A 16,033-nucleotide genomic window follows, 5' to 3' on the forward strand; every position below is an offset into this window, starting at 1 on the left:
TAATTTATTAATCATATATTATTAATTACTTATATCTATTTATTTTCATGATATGATTTTAATTGTAATCATTTATATTTAAAATAGATACTTAGAAATTATATGTCTAGTTCTAATGTTAATAAATAAATTTCAATCAATATTTTTTATATCAACTTCTATGTTTATTTTGATCTCTTTCAAAATTAATATCTTTCAAACATATTAATCTTTCCATAAATATATCAATAGAAATATCTTGTACAAATAACTTTATTATAAATCACAATATATTTTGATTTTTTATCATAATATTAAATAACATAAATTGCTTATGTAAGATACATTTTTAGTATTAAATTGGAATAATATATTATAAACATAATACAATAAGATGTGTGTGTGTGTGTGTGTGTGTGTATGTGTAATAGTGCCCGTTTAAATATTACAATTTTTGAAATACACATATCTTCAGAATGTTTTATACATCACATTGCACATTGCGCCAAAAATAAGATCTTGGATGACCGTTTTACGGATATTTTACAAGCTATATTTTCTGCATCAATCATATTTTTACTCTTCGCTACAATTTCTACAATCAAGCCAATATTAAAAAATTGCGTTAAAACACGATATATAACAAATGGTGTATAAAATATTAATCCTTGACCTAAAATACGTGTTATAAAACAAAACAGATTTTTCTATTTCGCTCATAAAAAAATGTTTCTCTTCCATTTTCCAATAGCCAAAGAACGAAATCGAGAGAGGAGCTGTTAGCTTATTCTCAGAACGTTTTTATCTCCCAGGATAACTGATGCGTTCCATTTTCCGATCGTGTGACTATTAACTGACACTGTATTGTACACATAATACCTCGAGGGCAAAGAATCAATGTCATTCAATACGATTACTCAAAGAATCATTCGTAGAGCATGAATCACGTTTCTTTCCATTTGTAATGCATTTTCCATCAATGACTAATTCCAATTGGATTTTATCTTCTATTTTCTTAATTATTGAATCACTATTTTTATTATTCTTTTTTGATCAGCATATCCTTGTTCTAAGTATTTTTTATAATTTTGAAAACTTAATTAACTATTATAAGAAAACTTTAGCTTGAATGATATGATATTTCAAGATCTTTTATAAATAATTATCAATTTTTAATCGGTTATTCAAAGATATATTCTCTTATTTCAAGATCATCAAAATCGATGAAGAAGATTCTTTAGTAAATAATTATTTCTTAATCTCTTTCCAAAGCTTGAAAACTTGCAACTTCTCCCAACAAACAAGATTCTTCCTTTTGATCTGTCCATCTATAGTAATACAACACGTCAATTGTCAACGCGTAACATTAAAATAAAAACTTTTTATAACAATCGATCTCTATGTTTCTATTATATGTATTGAAACAAATGTAAAAATAAGCGAATCGACCCTGGCAACGGATTCGAAGAGATTACGAGGTTATCTCATAAATACATTAGCCGCGCTAATTGACGAATCGTTAATCTTGCTACGTGTTACATCCGGAATGGTAACGGATGCGAACAATAATGTCTCGGAGGACCGCAAAATCGGTTCGGACACGCTTCGCTCTCCCACGCTCGAAATTGCATCGACCTATACGCGCAACGAGTTCCTACTAAATCCTCCCCTACGATGGTCACAATGTATCAGGCAGCTCGCCAAACGACCGCGTTTCTCTACCTTTCTCCGCTTTCTTTGGTTTCTTTAGTTTCTACCCTCATTTCTACTGTTACCACACTTTTGCTTATTTACTCTTTATTCTCTTTTATATTGTATTTTGTATTAGAATCAGTATTTCGTTCGACAACGACGAAGAAAACAATCGATTCAAATTTTCATCGCTCTAATGCATATTATTTTTTCTCATTTTCATTGTTTCTTCGATTACTTTTTCATTATGCATTTACAATTTTTCTTCTCTCATCATATATTCATCACGCATTCACGTCATGCACAAGGATAATGTGCAGGATGTTCATATTGCATGCCCTCAACTAATCGATCGATTGATAAATAAAATAATTTTAATGGTTATATTTCGATTTGCCTTATTCTACATTGATAGGTAAATCGATGAAATTCGTACGAATTCGACATATAGTGTACGTAAATACACATCCAATGTCCATACATCAGGGAACGAATGTACATCGCATAAATAAATAACGTCATATGAACACATGATATACATATATATCTGAGTTATAAATGATTAACTCTTCTACGACTGTAGATGAGATATATATATCGATTTCATGATGTAATATAATGCCACCGATCAAGTATTTCGATATAGTATTAATAAAAATTGTAATTTTTATTCGATTTCGTTTGATTCGTTTTATTGTGTTATAGCCAAAAATATCTAATTTCTTTTCATTTTCGTTTTTGCACATCACAAATTGATTTTTTTTTTTTTTTTTGAAAAGTAATGTATACAAAAACATTATATACATACATCACATTCAAAAACAAAATAAAATACAAATAACACTAAGAACAAATCATTTAAATATTCTAATCATGTTAAATCAATAAAAAAATTTTTTATTAATATAAAATTTGCATAAAAAGAAAAAATATCAATCAAACATTATATTACAGAAATGAAAGAATATTCTAAAAAGCTGAAAAATTATACGACGACAAAAAGATATATAAAATGATAGAAATTAATAAATATCGATAAGATACACGGAAAGAGAAAAAAGAAACCAACAACACACGGTGTTCCCAAGCGGTCACCCATCCAAGTACTAACCGTGCCCGACGTAGCTTGACTTTGGTGATCGAACGAGAACCAGTAGTTCCTACGTGGTATGGTCGTTGGCGCTTAATTTATTTATCTCTCTCTTGAAATATTTCTTTCATTGTTAAGATATGAAACACTAATATGATTCGAAAAGCAAAAATATTCACATACAATCAAACAATCGCACCAATTTAAATAATATTGCATTGTTCGATATATCTTTTTAACAAAATTTATAAAATTCCAAGAAAAAAAATCACAGTATACGAGACGACATATAAAAAGAAAGAAATTGATACACATCGATAAGATACACGGAAAGAAAAAAAAGAAACCAACAACACACGGTGTTCCCAAGCGGTCACCCATCCAAGTACTAACCGTGCCCGACGTAGCTTGACTTTGGTGAACGAACGAGAACCAGTAGTTCCTACGTGGTATGGTCGTTGGCGTTTAGTTTGTTTATCTCTCCCTTGAAATATTTCTTAAGATATGAAAGACTAATATGAAAAGCAAAAATATTCACATACAATCAAACAATCGCACCAATTTAAATAATATTGCATTGTTCGATATATCTTTTTAACAAAATTTATAAAATTCCAAGAAAAAAAATCACAGTATACGAGACGACATATAAAAAGAAAGAAATTGATACACATCGATAAGATACACGGAAAGAAAAAAAAGAAACCAACAACACACGGTGTTCCCAAGCGGTCACCCATCCAAGTACTAACCGTGCCCGACGTAGCTTGACTTTGGTGATCGAACGAGAACCAGTAGTTCCTACGTGGTATGGTCGTTGGCGCTTAATTTATTTATCTCTCTCTTGAAATATTTCTTTCATTGTTCAGATATGAAAGACTAATATGATTCGAAAAGTAAAAATATTCACATACAATCAAACAATCGCACCAATTCAAATAATATTGCATTGTTCGATATATCTTTTTAACAAAATTTATAAAATTCCAAGAAAAAATCACAGTATACGAGACGACATATAAAAAGAAAGAAATTGATACACATCGATAAGATACACGGAAAGAAAAAAAAGAAACCAACAACACACGGTGTTCCCAAGCGGTCACCCATCCAAGTACTAACCATGCCCGACGTAGCTTGACTTTGGTGATCGAACGAGAACCAGTAGTTCCTACGTGGTATGGTCGTTGGCGTTTAATTTATTTATCTCTCTCTTGAAATATTTCTTTCATTGTTAAGATATGAAACACTAATATGATTCGAAAAGTAAAAATATTCACATACAATCAAACAATCGCACCAATTCAAATAGCATTGCATTGTTCGGTATATCATTTTAACAAAATTTATAAAATTCCAAGAAAAAAAATCACATAATATAATTAATATTGCATTATGCAGTGTGTTTTTAACGAAATCTATATAATTTAAAGAATGAAGAAAAATCCAATAAACCGTTGATTAATCGGAAAATAAATAATTCAAATGAACCCAGAAAATAAGTAGAATTCTATTTTTTTATTCTATTTGCTTTCCTACTTTCCTTTATAACTCATTTTTATGTTTCATTTATAATTATATCTAATTATATCAGTTAATAATAATATTATTATCAATTGATTGAGAACAAAATTATGATTTTCTAAGTAGAAGTTCAAAAGGAAAATATGATTGAAATTGTGAATATATTTAAGATTAAATTTTTTGAGAATTATTATCAAATTATTTTATATGAATGAAACCGGAAATTATTATCAGTAATCACTCTCAATACAGTCTTTTCTAATGAAAAGATAACTTCGGAAAATAATTCGCGAGAATTTGTTTCTTAAATATATTTGTATCTTTAATAAACAGGAAACGTCGAATCAAAATCCTCGGTATTCAAAATCTTGAATGATAAAATGTGGATATTAACAAACCGATTAGTCAAAGTTTCATTATACATTTTTTTCCTACATACATGCTCTTTAAGTTTTCATAATTTTTCTATAATTATAAATATTTTAACTACATAATATATTCTTTATCTATTTCTTTTAAAATATCTTATAAATTAATTTTTTTCAAATTTTTAAGTGAAAAATAAAATATTGTATACTCTAAAAAATGTAAAATAACTCGTTTCTGATAATGAAATGGCATTAAAAAAAATGTTATTAGCATAATTTTCTGATCCTTAATTATTATAAGGTTTCTAATTTTGGAAATTAAAATTGTATATTTCCATATTTTTTTGTGCTGAATATGTAAAAAAGAAAAATAAATAAAAAATGAATTTGAAATTATTAGAAAAATACATGTCTATGTATTTACTTGATATTTTCAAATAAAAAGTGGAAAATTTAATGCTAATATATATAATAATACAATTGAAACACGTAAAGATATTTCAAATATTTTCTTTTATTATCGATTATTATTTAAAAATTAAATAAGGATATATAGAAGATATATTTATATGACATTTTTTTTATTTTAATATGTAAATGTTTAAATGTATTATTTTACAATTATTTTATTCATTAAAATATTTTTAAATAATTTCAAGTAAAAAAAATTTTTAAAAAAATGATTTGTTCTAATTTTTTTCTATAATTATTTGAATAATCGATAAAATTTTAATAATTAATCAAATTTAATTTTTAAATTTAATTTAAGAAAGAAACTTTTATGCAAGTTATATAAAAGAATCTTTTCTATCTTTCATACTTTACGAGTTACAAAATAAAATTTTTATAGATCAATTCCAACGTGTCTTAAAATTTCCGCATTGAAAGGAATTAATACAATTAATATAATATTTAAAATTTTATAAAATATTTAAATTTCCTTAAAGCTTAAAGATCTTGTCTTATAAATCGCGCGTTATAATAAAACTAATAACATTTTCAGAGACAATAATTTGGAAAATAAATGTATATAATGATAATTCCACGGTAAATAATGATAATTTCACGCCAACTACAAAAGTCTAGAATGGCAAAATAACTTGAAATGGGACAAGAAAGCGAAAGAAGACGTTGAAACAGCGAGGGATAGAACAAGCCGCGAGCATTCATTGCGACAGTAGTTGCAGCACGAGGAGAGTTGCTAATGATTCGCTAACGAGATACGTGCTCGGTCTGTTTCATACCGAAACGAAAGAAAAACCGACTACCTTAGAAATAAGAGAGAAGATCTCTTCCTCTCGAGACTTCCTCTCTACTTCCCCCTTCACCGCTATATCCCTGACGAGCTTCGTCTTTGTCTTTATTTTGTCGTCTCTTCCTACGATGTCTTTTCTCTCATCCTCTTCTTGTTTTATCACACTATCTGTAGTTTCGTGCTCCTGCCGCTGTGAATTCTAAATCTCACTGCTCCTTAATAGATAAAATATATTAAAATCAATAAAAACCATTTCGTATTTCCGTTTATCTGAATTTTAGAGCAACGATTTTCAACCGGCCCTAATGACATATTTCCGTGTCATAAAAAGTTCGAACATAATTTCGTATGTAAACTCTAATTATTATACATAAATTAAAAGAAAATAATAAATAATTCTGAGTTTTTATTTTCGTTTTTTTTTTTTATAATATGAAGATATATTACAAAGAAAGTTGGATAAAATTTTCTTCGTATTTAAATATCATTTAATGTAAAAGAGATAGTAAAAAAAAATAATTATTTCATTACTACTTTGAAACGAAAACGAACAAAATTATTGAAAGAATCTAAACCTCAATGATAGATTATATTTCTATATCTATCGACTGATAGATAATATTTCTAATTATAGGAAAATAGTCGAAAGTTGTAATATATTGAGATGAGAGATGAGATTCTAATACTGACAGTAATTATTTATTTTGCTATATTCAAAAATATAGTTTTGAGAAATTTTTTCTTCTCTTTTTCTATCTATATTTATAAAAAAAATTAAAATTTTTAAATATCTATTTGACACGTTCTCTTGAAAATATATGCTTTCAGTCCAAGTTACAAAAACATATAACAATATAATATTATATGTTACTATTTATTTATTTTTTGAACTTTAATGATAACCAAAAATCTCCAATAAATCATTTATTTCTTATGAAATTTCTTTTTTAAATCTACACTAAACTTATATTAATGAATTTTTTTTTATATACGTATATATAAAATAAATAAAAATTATTAAAAGATTATTATTTGTTACAAGATTCTTAATTTATAATAAATACTAAAATTGTGAAAAAATATGTTACAGTAATTATGGCAAGGAATATATATTTATCATATCAAAAATTTTATTGTTTGAAAGAAGAGATTTTAAGAATGACAAGTGACTCACATCTTGAATAATTAGAATATTATTTCTATGAGAATTTGATCACATATCAAATATTCTAAAATTAGGACGCGTATACACATAACACATCATCAATCATCATTTATTCGTTACACATCATTGGATTTTTAGTATTTTTAGTAACATTTGCCTGTTTATTGATATTATATTGATACATAATAATAAATTAAAACTGGATACACATCTTTATAATTGTATGCATCATTGAATGATTAAAATTTTATATCCTGATGGATAAAAAAAAATAATTTCAACATATCAATTGTTCTCCCCTTCAAACCACCGCACCCTAATCTAGGCTAGTTCTATTTCCAACCGCTTTACCTTCGAACTTTTATTTACGTGTCACCGGAAAAGCGTTCTCGTGTCTCGACATCGTCGATACCCATCCCTGACTCCGCGTCTGCACGGATATTCCAATGCTTGAAATTTTTCCAAGTGTCGCGATTCCAATAAAATTTCACCAACCGAAGAATCTATCGACTTGGTTTTCGTTTGCAAATACGTATCCACGTTCGATAAATCCATCTTTCTTTCATTACATTCGTTACGATATCTTTTCGAATAGATCAATTTAACATTCACGACATTTTTCATCATCGCCATAAATAGTTTTAACTGATAATTGGTTTTTTTTTCATGAAAAAACGGATGGACGCGAAATTTTTCGTAAAATCTCTGACATCTCTTAAATTTACGCTCCTCTGGGATAAATGACAAATGTGTCGATGAACGATCAGCAATCATTCATATATTCGCCAATATCGTTCGATGGATATTTGTATTCATTTGTCATACCGTGCAGTAAAAATGATTTTCATTCGACGTTACGACCGAATTGCATTGCTCCGTGATTTTACTATCATCAATGCGTTCAATTATTCAATTATTTAATTATATTTCAAATTGATTCGTCACTCGTTAATTAGCAAAATAAATATTTTTTTTTTCTATTTTTGTATTTTTGTCTACGCGTGTATATTAAAACTATCGTTGAAACTGTAAGATGTGTTTAAGATAAAAATTATTTTTATTTTATAGTATAGGAAAAAAACATTGTTATTGTTTCAACAACGCAAATTTGTTTCTTTTATTCTATTTAATAACGTGAAATTATAAGAGTAAATTTTATAACAATTTTGAACAAAATGATAATACACTTTGATTTTGAATATTCATACTGTGATTTTCGGTATTGTTTGAAGCTTTTTTCATTACTTTGTGCATCTACTTTTTCAATCCTTTAATGTCGTCCTCTATGCATCCTATATACATAGTTTGTTGTTTTTTTACACTCTATCGTTCTTTATACACAGTATGAATTTAATTTCTTTTATTATTATTATTATTATTATCTTTTATTATTTATTATTATAGATCTTCTATTAAATTAATATCAACAAATATTATATATATATATATATATATGAAGTTTTGTGTTAGAAATAAATTGTACGAGAGTACTATTTCAAGATAAATTTCTGTTTAAAAAAAAAATCTTAATATACTATGCAAAGCTGGAAAGATGATTACTAGGATCTATCTAGTTAACTCAGAGAGTAACGTAAAGAGATGGTAATCTGTACGATGTATATAAAGACTGACGACATGTGAAATGACAGTGAATACGATATATGTCTATACGTCCTAGTGATTCTAAGTAAAAAAAAAAAACCAAGAGTTTCATACAGTTGCGTATCTCTTCATCCGCATGAAAAGAAAATTCCAATTCAATCTACGATATTAAAGGATTAATGTCATTAATGTTATTAATTCTTTAATATTGCAGATTGAGTTGGAATTTCGATATTTTTATTGGAAAATCGATATTTTTTTTGCAAATAATATAAAATTCGTAGATTAAAATTTTTTTCTCTTAAATTTGATCTATTTAGATAAAAAATAGATGCGATGAAATGATAGCACAAATATTATAGAACACATAAACGAATTTTTGTTATTTAAAAATGAAAAGATTTCTTATATATTTCTATATGGAAAATGGAAAAAAATATCAATTTTTTTATAATTATAAACTTTATAAATATATAAATTTCTGGACATATTTCAAAGAAACTAATTTTTTTTAATATTTTTGTCAACTACATCCTTTCTGATACTATTTTTCTTCTGTAACATCAATTTTGATTTATTACTTCAAAATAAATCAAAACGATTTATTTTGGCAAAAAAAAATTCTATGATAATAAATTAAAGTTGATTTTACAAAGGAAGGACAACACTGTATGATTCAGTTGATAAAAATGTTAAAAATTTTTTTTTTAAATATATTTGTATTTATATATATAATATAATAAAAATCGATATTTTTTATTTATTTAATATTTATAAATCTAATTAAAATTTTCAAGATTCCAAAGATAATCAAAATTTCCACAAAACTTTAAAACTAAACTTAAAACTTTTTTTTCGAAATTTTTTAAACTTCAAATTAGATTCAATGTGATTCGAATTTCATTTGTCATTTCAAATTGTTATTTTGAAAATTCAAAGCGATTCCTAATGTTCCAAATTTCATCACTATTTGCAATGCACTATGATATTATTTATGATATTTGTCTTTTTATTAATTTTGATTTTTTCGATTACAATATTCTCTCGTTTCTTCATTATCAATCTGCAAGCAGTATCATCTTCTTATTGTTTCTGCAATTGCTCAAAATTTCAATTCCTTTATTATCAATTTTAAGTTATACAACGATAGATACTAAATTGACCATTAAATTGTAAATATAAAACTAAGCAACTTTATTGACTTATAAGCTATCGCAATTGATGTTTGATTATTATAATTTCAATTATTATAATTTCATCGATCACGATAAGAATTGTTTTATATTTTATCTTTGTATTCAATCTAATTCGTGAAATACTCAAGTTCATTATGAACAAAAATTAATAATGATAATATTAAAACTATTATGAAAATTATGATATTAATTTATATTAATTATTAGTAGTCGAAATATTAATAAAATGTTTCAATGTTAAATATTGAATGCTTCTTATATACATCCATGATAATGATGCGTTAATACGCAGCATCACTGCTTATTTACTATAAACATATAATATCATCATGGTAATCAATATTTAAAATGTAATAAATATTAAAATTTAAAATAATTTTATTCTTAACTTTAAAATTTTGCCTATTTCTATTCAATTGATGTAATAATACATGTTTAATAATTTTTCAAAATGACGAATGAATTATTAATACTAATTTATTATTTTTATTCACAATAATTAAAACAATAACAATAATTAAAACAATAACAATAATTAAAAAATAAAGATTTTTTAAAATAATAATTATTTATTTATCCTTAAATTGATAAAAATACAATTTAATTATCAAAATTTGAAAACATATTCTCTTAAAAATAAGAAAATAAGAAAAATATACTATATTTATTTAGTAATTGAAAAAAAGTAACTTTTTTCTTTATTTTATTTTATTTTATAAATAGGTAATAATTTAATTCATATCTATAAGTTTATTAAAAGAAAAATTGATATTAGTTACATCCAATTTGAAATTATAAAATATTATTAGTTTCGATCTAATTTATATGAATAAATTTTATATGAAGAAACTGAAACCATTGTTATCAATGTGATACTAATTAAATTAATAGTGATACTAATCTTAAGATTTATAGCATATAAAATTTGATAAAGAAAAGAATATCTCTGTAAAATGTAAAGAATCAAACATACCCAGTACATATTAAAATAATACATCCAATACATGCTTTTATTTGTAAAAAAAGTTGTTTTCTTTTTTTGAAATATTTTATTCAATTTTGTTTATCATGTTTATTATAATTATTAATTTGATTATTAATTTATATATTATATTTATATATATATTTATATATTATATTTCTATGAATTTATTATTCAAATTGATTTTTAAAAGAAACGGTAGATGGCGGTAAGTTATTCGATGATGTAAGTCTGCATCCAATGCTAGAATTATAGATGTTTGTAAGTAAGATGTTTATAAAAATGGTATACATTGAGAAGAATGTAATGAAAATTCTTGCAATAGAGCACCATTTTTTCGATATACATCTTATTGATTTTTAGTATTTTAATTTTCTCTTTATATACATATTATATATGTATATATATACTCTTAAGAAAAAATTAAACAGCATAATGATATTTATATAATGATATTTTATATAAATTTATGCTTAAGATCAATATGAAGATCAATATCAATGAAACTATTTTATCTAACAAAATAAAAAAGTGATAAATTAAAAATAATTAAAAATATATTTTTTTATATTAAAAATATTATAATAAATAATATATCTTTTATAATAAATAAAAGAACTTTATTACATATATTATTCTTATGATTTTTATTATTCATATTATGTAATTTTTATTTTATATCATATATTTTATTTATTTTCTATTAAATTTGATTTGTAATTTTATATACAATTCAATGTCAATAATATTATTGTTTTATTACGTAAAAAAATACACACAAACAACATTATTATTGTTATAATTTTATTATTAACATAATTTTTTTTCATTGTTTTATATTTTTGGTTTTTCCATTATTTTTTTTATATATTAATTATAAATTTTAATAACGTATGATTGTATTTCATTGATTATTAAACCATTATCATTATTATTAAATCATACTATATATATATTATTCATTTTAAGAAAAAGATTTTGAATTGAACTATATACGTATGAAATGTAATATAATCTTTGTTTAAAATAATATTATTTCAATTATAAAAGATTATATTTATTATATTAAAGATTATTTATAAATAAAAAACAATCGAATGAAATTATATTCTATATAATTAATTATTATATATATATATATAAAATTAATCATATATGATGCAATACGCATTCTCATGTATATTCTCATATATATATATATATATATATATATATATTCTCATATATATTTTTAAATCTCAAATTATTTTTAATATTCATATATATTAATAATTATTGCATGAAACTTTATATTAAAATTATTAATATTATAACTATTATATTAATACTCATTTTTTATACACTTTTATACATTGTACATATCTTAATGACTTGCGCATGCTTACGTTTCCCTCTCTTTCCATTGTGTACAACTATTCTTTCTTTTGTAAATGTTCAAGTTAAGAATTTGAGCACAGTTTAAAGTGGCATGTAATATTGGTAGAAAAGAATTAATATTTAGTACGCTGGACAGAGAAATTTACCGATAAAATTGAAACAAAATATAAGAAACAATGAATATTGCGGATGGAGTTGGATATACGAGATCAGAAATATTCGTACTTGTGGCAAGAGTATCATTTATTGCGGCTTTTGGATTTTTTAGTATGAAATGGATTATGAATCAACTTGATCCTACGAATAATGCAAAGAAAAAAGCCAGAAAAAAGGTTATTAATTTAATATTTTCAAAAATTAAATCTTACATAACCTTTGTACTCCATGCACATTTGAAAAGCAACCTTATTTTTCGTATATTTTTTATTAAACGCTATTTTACATGTTTTATAGGCACGAGAACAGTTACGAAAACTGGCTAAAACAGATAATTTATTATGGTCAGTAGACATGGATCAATTGACAGATTATGAAATGATAATAGCTAATCATATAGTGGATCCCAAAGATATTCGGGTTTCATGGGAAAATATTGCAGGTCTCGAACATGTTATACAAGAATTAAAGGAAACTGTTATATTGCCTATACAAAGAAAGGAATTATTTGAAGATTCTCAATTAACACAAGCACCAAAGGTTTATATACAAATATATACAAATATAATTATATAACAATTTTATATCACAATTTATATTTTAATTTTAGGGTGTACTCTTACATGGACCACCAGGTTGTGGTAAAACAATGATTGCCAAAGCAACTGCTAAAGAGACTAAAACATGTTTCATTAATTTAGATGTAAGCATTCTAACTGATAAATGGTATGGTGAAAGTCAAAAATTAACTGCAGCTGTGTTTTCACTAGCTGTGAAACTTCAACCATGTATAATCTTTATTGATGAAATAGGTCAGTGGAAAAAAAAATATGATATATTTTACATTAATGTCATTATTTTAAAATATGTTGTTTTATAGATTCATTTTTAAGAGCACGCAATTCACAAGATCATGAAGCAACTGCAATGATGAAAGCACAATTCATGTCTCTTTGGGATGGATTAATCACAGATCCTTCTTGCATAGTTATAATAATGGGTGCTACTAATAGGCCACAGGACTTAGATAGAGCTATTCTTAGACGTATGCCAGCTACTTTTCACATTGGTTTGCCAGTAAATAAAATTTATACAAAAGTTTATTTGTTAAATATCATATATTATATATAAAATGTATAATATATATCTTTATATAGAATATTAATGTATTCATAGATTAAGACATTTTTTAAAAGTCAATTCTAAAAGTCAGAATAGATACAAAAGTTAAAGCAATTTTCACTAATTATTTATTTTTTAATTATTTATTATTTATTTATTAAATTTTTTATTAAATTTTATTTATTATTTATTAAATTATAAACAATTGAAATTTATATTAGTGAAATTGTTTTATCTCAATTAGTTACTATATCGATTTGAAATTTTGATATATCAATTTTTATATTTATTTTGATTTTTAAAATCAGATAAGTATTTTAAAAATATATTGACATTGCTTATATATTGACATATATTGACATTGCTTATGAAATATTGAATTTCTATTATACATGTATATAAGTGTATTTATAAGGTATCTCTAAAATATTGGAATATCCGTTCGTATAACACCGTTCACATAAATTGCAGATTCCTGAGATAATTTCAAATAATATTTTCTTTTATGAATAGACTTTCGTTATAGCTTTGTTAAGAATTTGTTAATAAAAAATACTAGCCAATCAGGAAGCATATAACCGCATTCAACAGTAACATCATTAATTATATGTCACCGACTAAACACGAATAAATCCAAGCAACATATCTCAAAGTGTATTGACTATTATATTTATTTATTTATTTATTCATTATTCATGATATAATTCGATATAATTTTTTATCGATAAAAATATTTGTTATATTCAATATATAATTTTTTTGAGATTGTTTAGTCTTATTCATGCTCGATTTTTTACTATCAATGCACGGTTCAATTAGGTTCCGTGATTGACCAGTCTTTTTTTGTTAACAACTCGTTAACAAAATCGTAATGAAAAAAATTTTTATAAAGGAATTGTTACTTGAAATTACTTCAGGAATCTTCAATTTACGGATATTTCAACATTTTTGGAATATTTTGTTTATATATATATATATATATATTTTTTTTTTTTTCAGAATGAAGAGCAACGAGTGCGAGTCTTAAAATTGATATTGGATCATGAACCAATAGCTGAAAATGTAGATATAGCAAAATTAGCAAAAGTAACAGAAGGTTTTTCTGGATCGGATTTGCAAGAACTTTGTAGAAATGCATCTATTTATCGTGTTCGAGATTATTTACGAACTCATACACAGTTAATATTTTTGTCTTATTATTTATTTATGCAAAAATTGAAATCAAATTTTATAATTAATCTTTTTATCACAGAGATACAAGTGCTACCAGCAGTACTGATGATGAAGAATATCATGATGCAGTACGACCTATAACAATGGAAGATCTTCTTACATCATATAAAAAGATAAAAACATCTAAAATACATACTGGTACTTTGAGTACACTTAAATCCGATATAGATTAAAAAAAAAATTATAGTATGTATTAATTTACTTTGAAATTTTTTATTTTAAAAAAAAAAATTAGAAAACAATTTTATAATAATGTTTCTCGTTTTCAAATATTTAAAAGAAAAATATTTAAAAAAAGAATTTATTATTGCAAAATTTCACAACTGGCGAATAATTATCAATACCAACAGTACAATGCATGAGAAAGAGTGTATATATGCATATATGTGTATAATATAAAATAGATACAAAACTATGTTTGTATCTAACTTGTATTTAATCTCTCAAAGACCGAGATCAAGTTGAAATTTTCTTTCCATGTAGACAAAAAGATTTTACAGAAAACTTTATGAAACTATTTTGGTTTTTTTATTTAGAATTATTAGAATGTTTTCTATACATTGCATTGACTGTTGTTTTTTATTCTATATATCGTTTAATTATCCTAGAAGTAACAGTAGAAGATTTCTTACAATTTATTTCTCATATAGAATTTCATATTTAGATTTTTTAATGTTATATTTGTTGAAGAGATAAAATAAAAGAAATTGAATCTTTATAGCATAACAACTGTAAACGGTAACAAAATGTGAAGAAATAATAATCTATGTGATACATAAGGAAACAACAGTCTGTGATGCATAGAGAATGATACTGATGGATTAAAGAAAAAAGAAAAATTTCATCACAATTTAAATTATCTTACTGCATAAAACACATAAATTCAAGATTTATAATATAAAAATATTGTAAAAAATTAATTTTTTCAAACATAACTCGATAAATTTGTTTTGATGATTAAACAATTTAAATCTTCTGATATTTATATTTTACTATTTTAATTCATTAAATATTTTATTGAATATCATAATAAGAAGTTTCTCCTATATATATATATATGTATAAGTTTTTTTGAAAGTAACCTCTGTATGTGTGTATGTATGGTGAATGAGTGTATACAAATCCGAATAATATAAGAAAATAATTGATTATATCCTGATCACTGTTGTGTAAATTAATTCGTTAATTAATTGTTATATTTAAATGTATAAACTTTTGTATTTATCATTGTACAGATAAGAATTCATAATTGGTGTTCATAAATAAGCAAATATTCCGAATATTATTTTTAA

General features: G+C 24.2%; 1 protein-coding gene and 4 non-coding genes across 5 annotated transcripts; 1 reads left to right on the forward strand and 4 right to left on the reverse strand.

Annotated features, from left to right (window-relative positions):
• Positions 1-2,733: 2,733 nt before the first annotated feature.
• Positions 2,734-2,852, reverse strand: LOC133665916 (5S ribosomal RNA). The gene has a single exon (XR_009829380.1). It is a non-coding gene; the product is annotated as a 5S ribosomal RNA (ribosomal RNA).
• A 253-nt stretch (positions 2,853-3,105) lies between these two features.
• On the reverse strand, positions 3,106-3,224 carry LOC133665924 (5S ribosomal RNA). Its single transcript, XR_009829388.1, has one exon. It is a non-coding gene; the product is annotated as a 5S ribosomal RNA (ribosomal RNA).
• Positions 3,225-3,464: 240 nt separating this feature from the next.
• Positions 3,465-3,583, reverse strand: LOC133665917 (5S ribosomal RNA). Its single transcript, XR_009829381.1, has one exon. It is a non-coding gene; the product is annotated as a 5S ribosomal RNA (ribosomal RNA).
• Positions 3,584-3,834: 251 nt separating this feature from the next.
• Positions 3,835-3,953, reverse strand: LOC114577284 (5S ribosomal RNA). The gene has a single exon (XR_003697266.2). It is a non-coding gene; the product is annotated as a 5S ribosomal RNA (ribosomal RNA).
• An 8,151-nt stretch (positions 3,954-12,104) lies between these two features.
• Positions 12,105-16,026, forward strand: LOC107996035 (outer mitochondrial transmembrane helix translocase). The gene is made up of 6 exons (XM_062073353.1): positions 12,105-12,562; positions 12,684-12,926; positions 12,997-13,198; positions 13,267-13,463; positions 14,508-14,686; positions 14,761-16,026. Exons 1-6 carry the CDS (start codon positions 12,407-12,409, stop codon positions 14,912-14,914), a joined length of 1,131 nt encoding a protein of 376 aa, XP_061929337.1. The 5' UTR covers positions 12,105-12,406; the 3' UTR covers positions 14,915-16,026.
• Positions 16,027-16,033: the final 7 nt, after the last annotated feature.

Source organism: Apis cerana, linkage group LG3, assembly GCF_029169275.1.
Source record: "Apis cerana isolate GH-2021 linkage group LG3, AcerK_1.0, whole genome shotgun sequence".
Lineage (NCBI taxonomy): Eukaryota > Metazoa > Arthropoda > Insecta > Hymenoptera > Apidae > Apis > Apis cerana.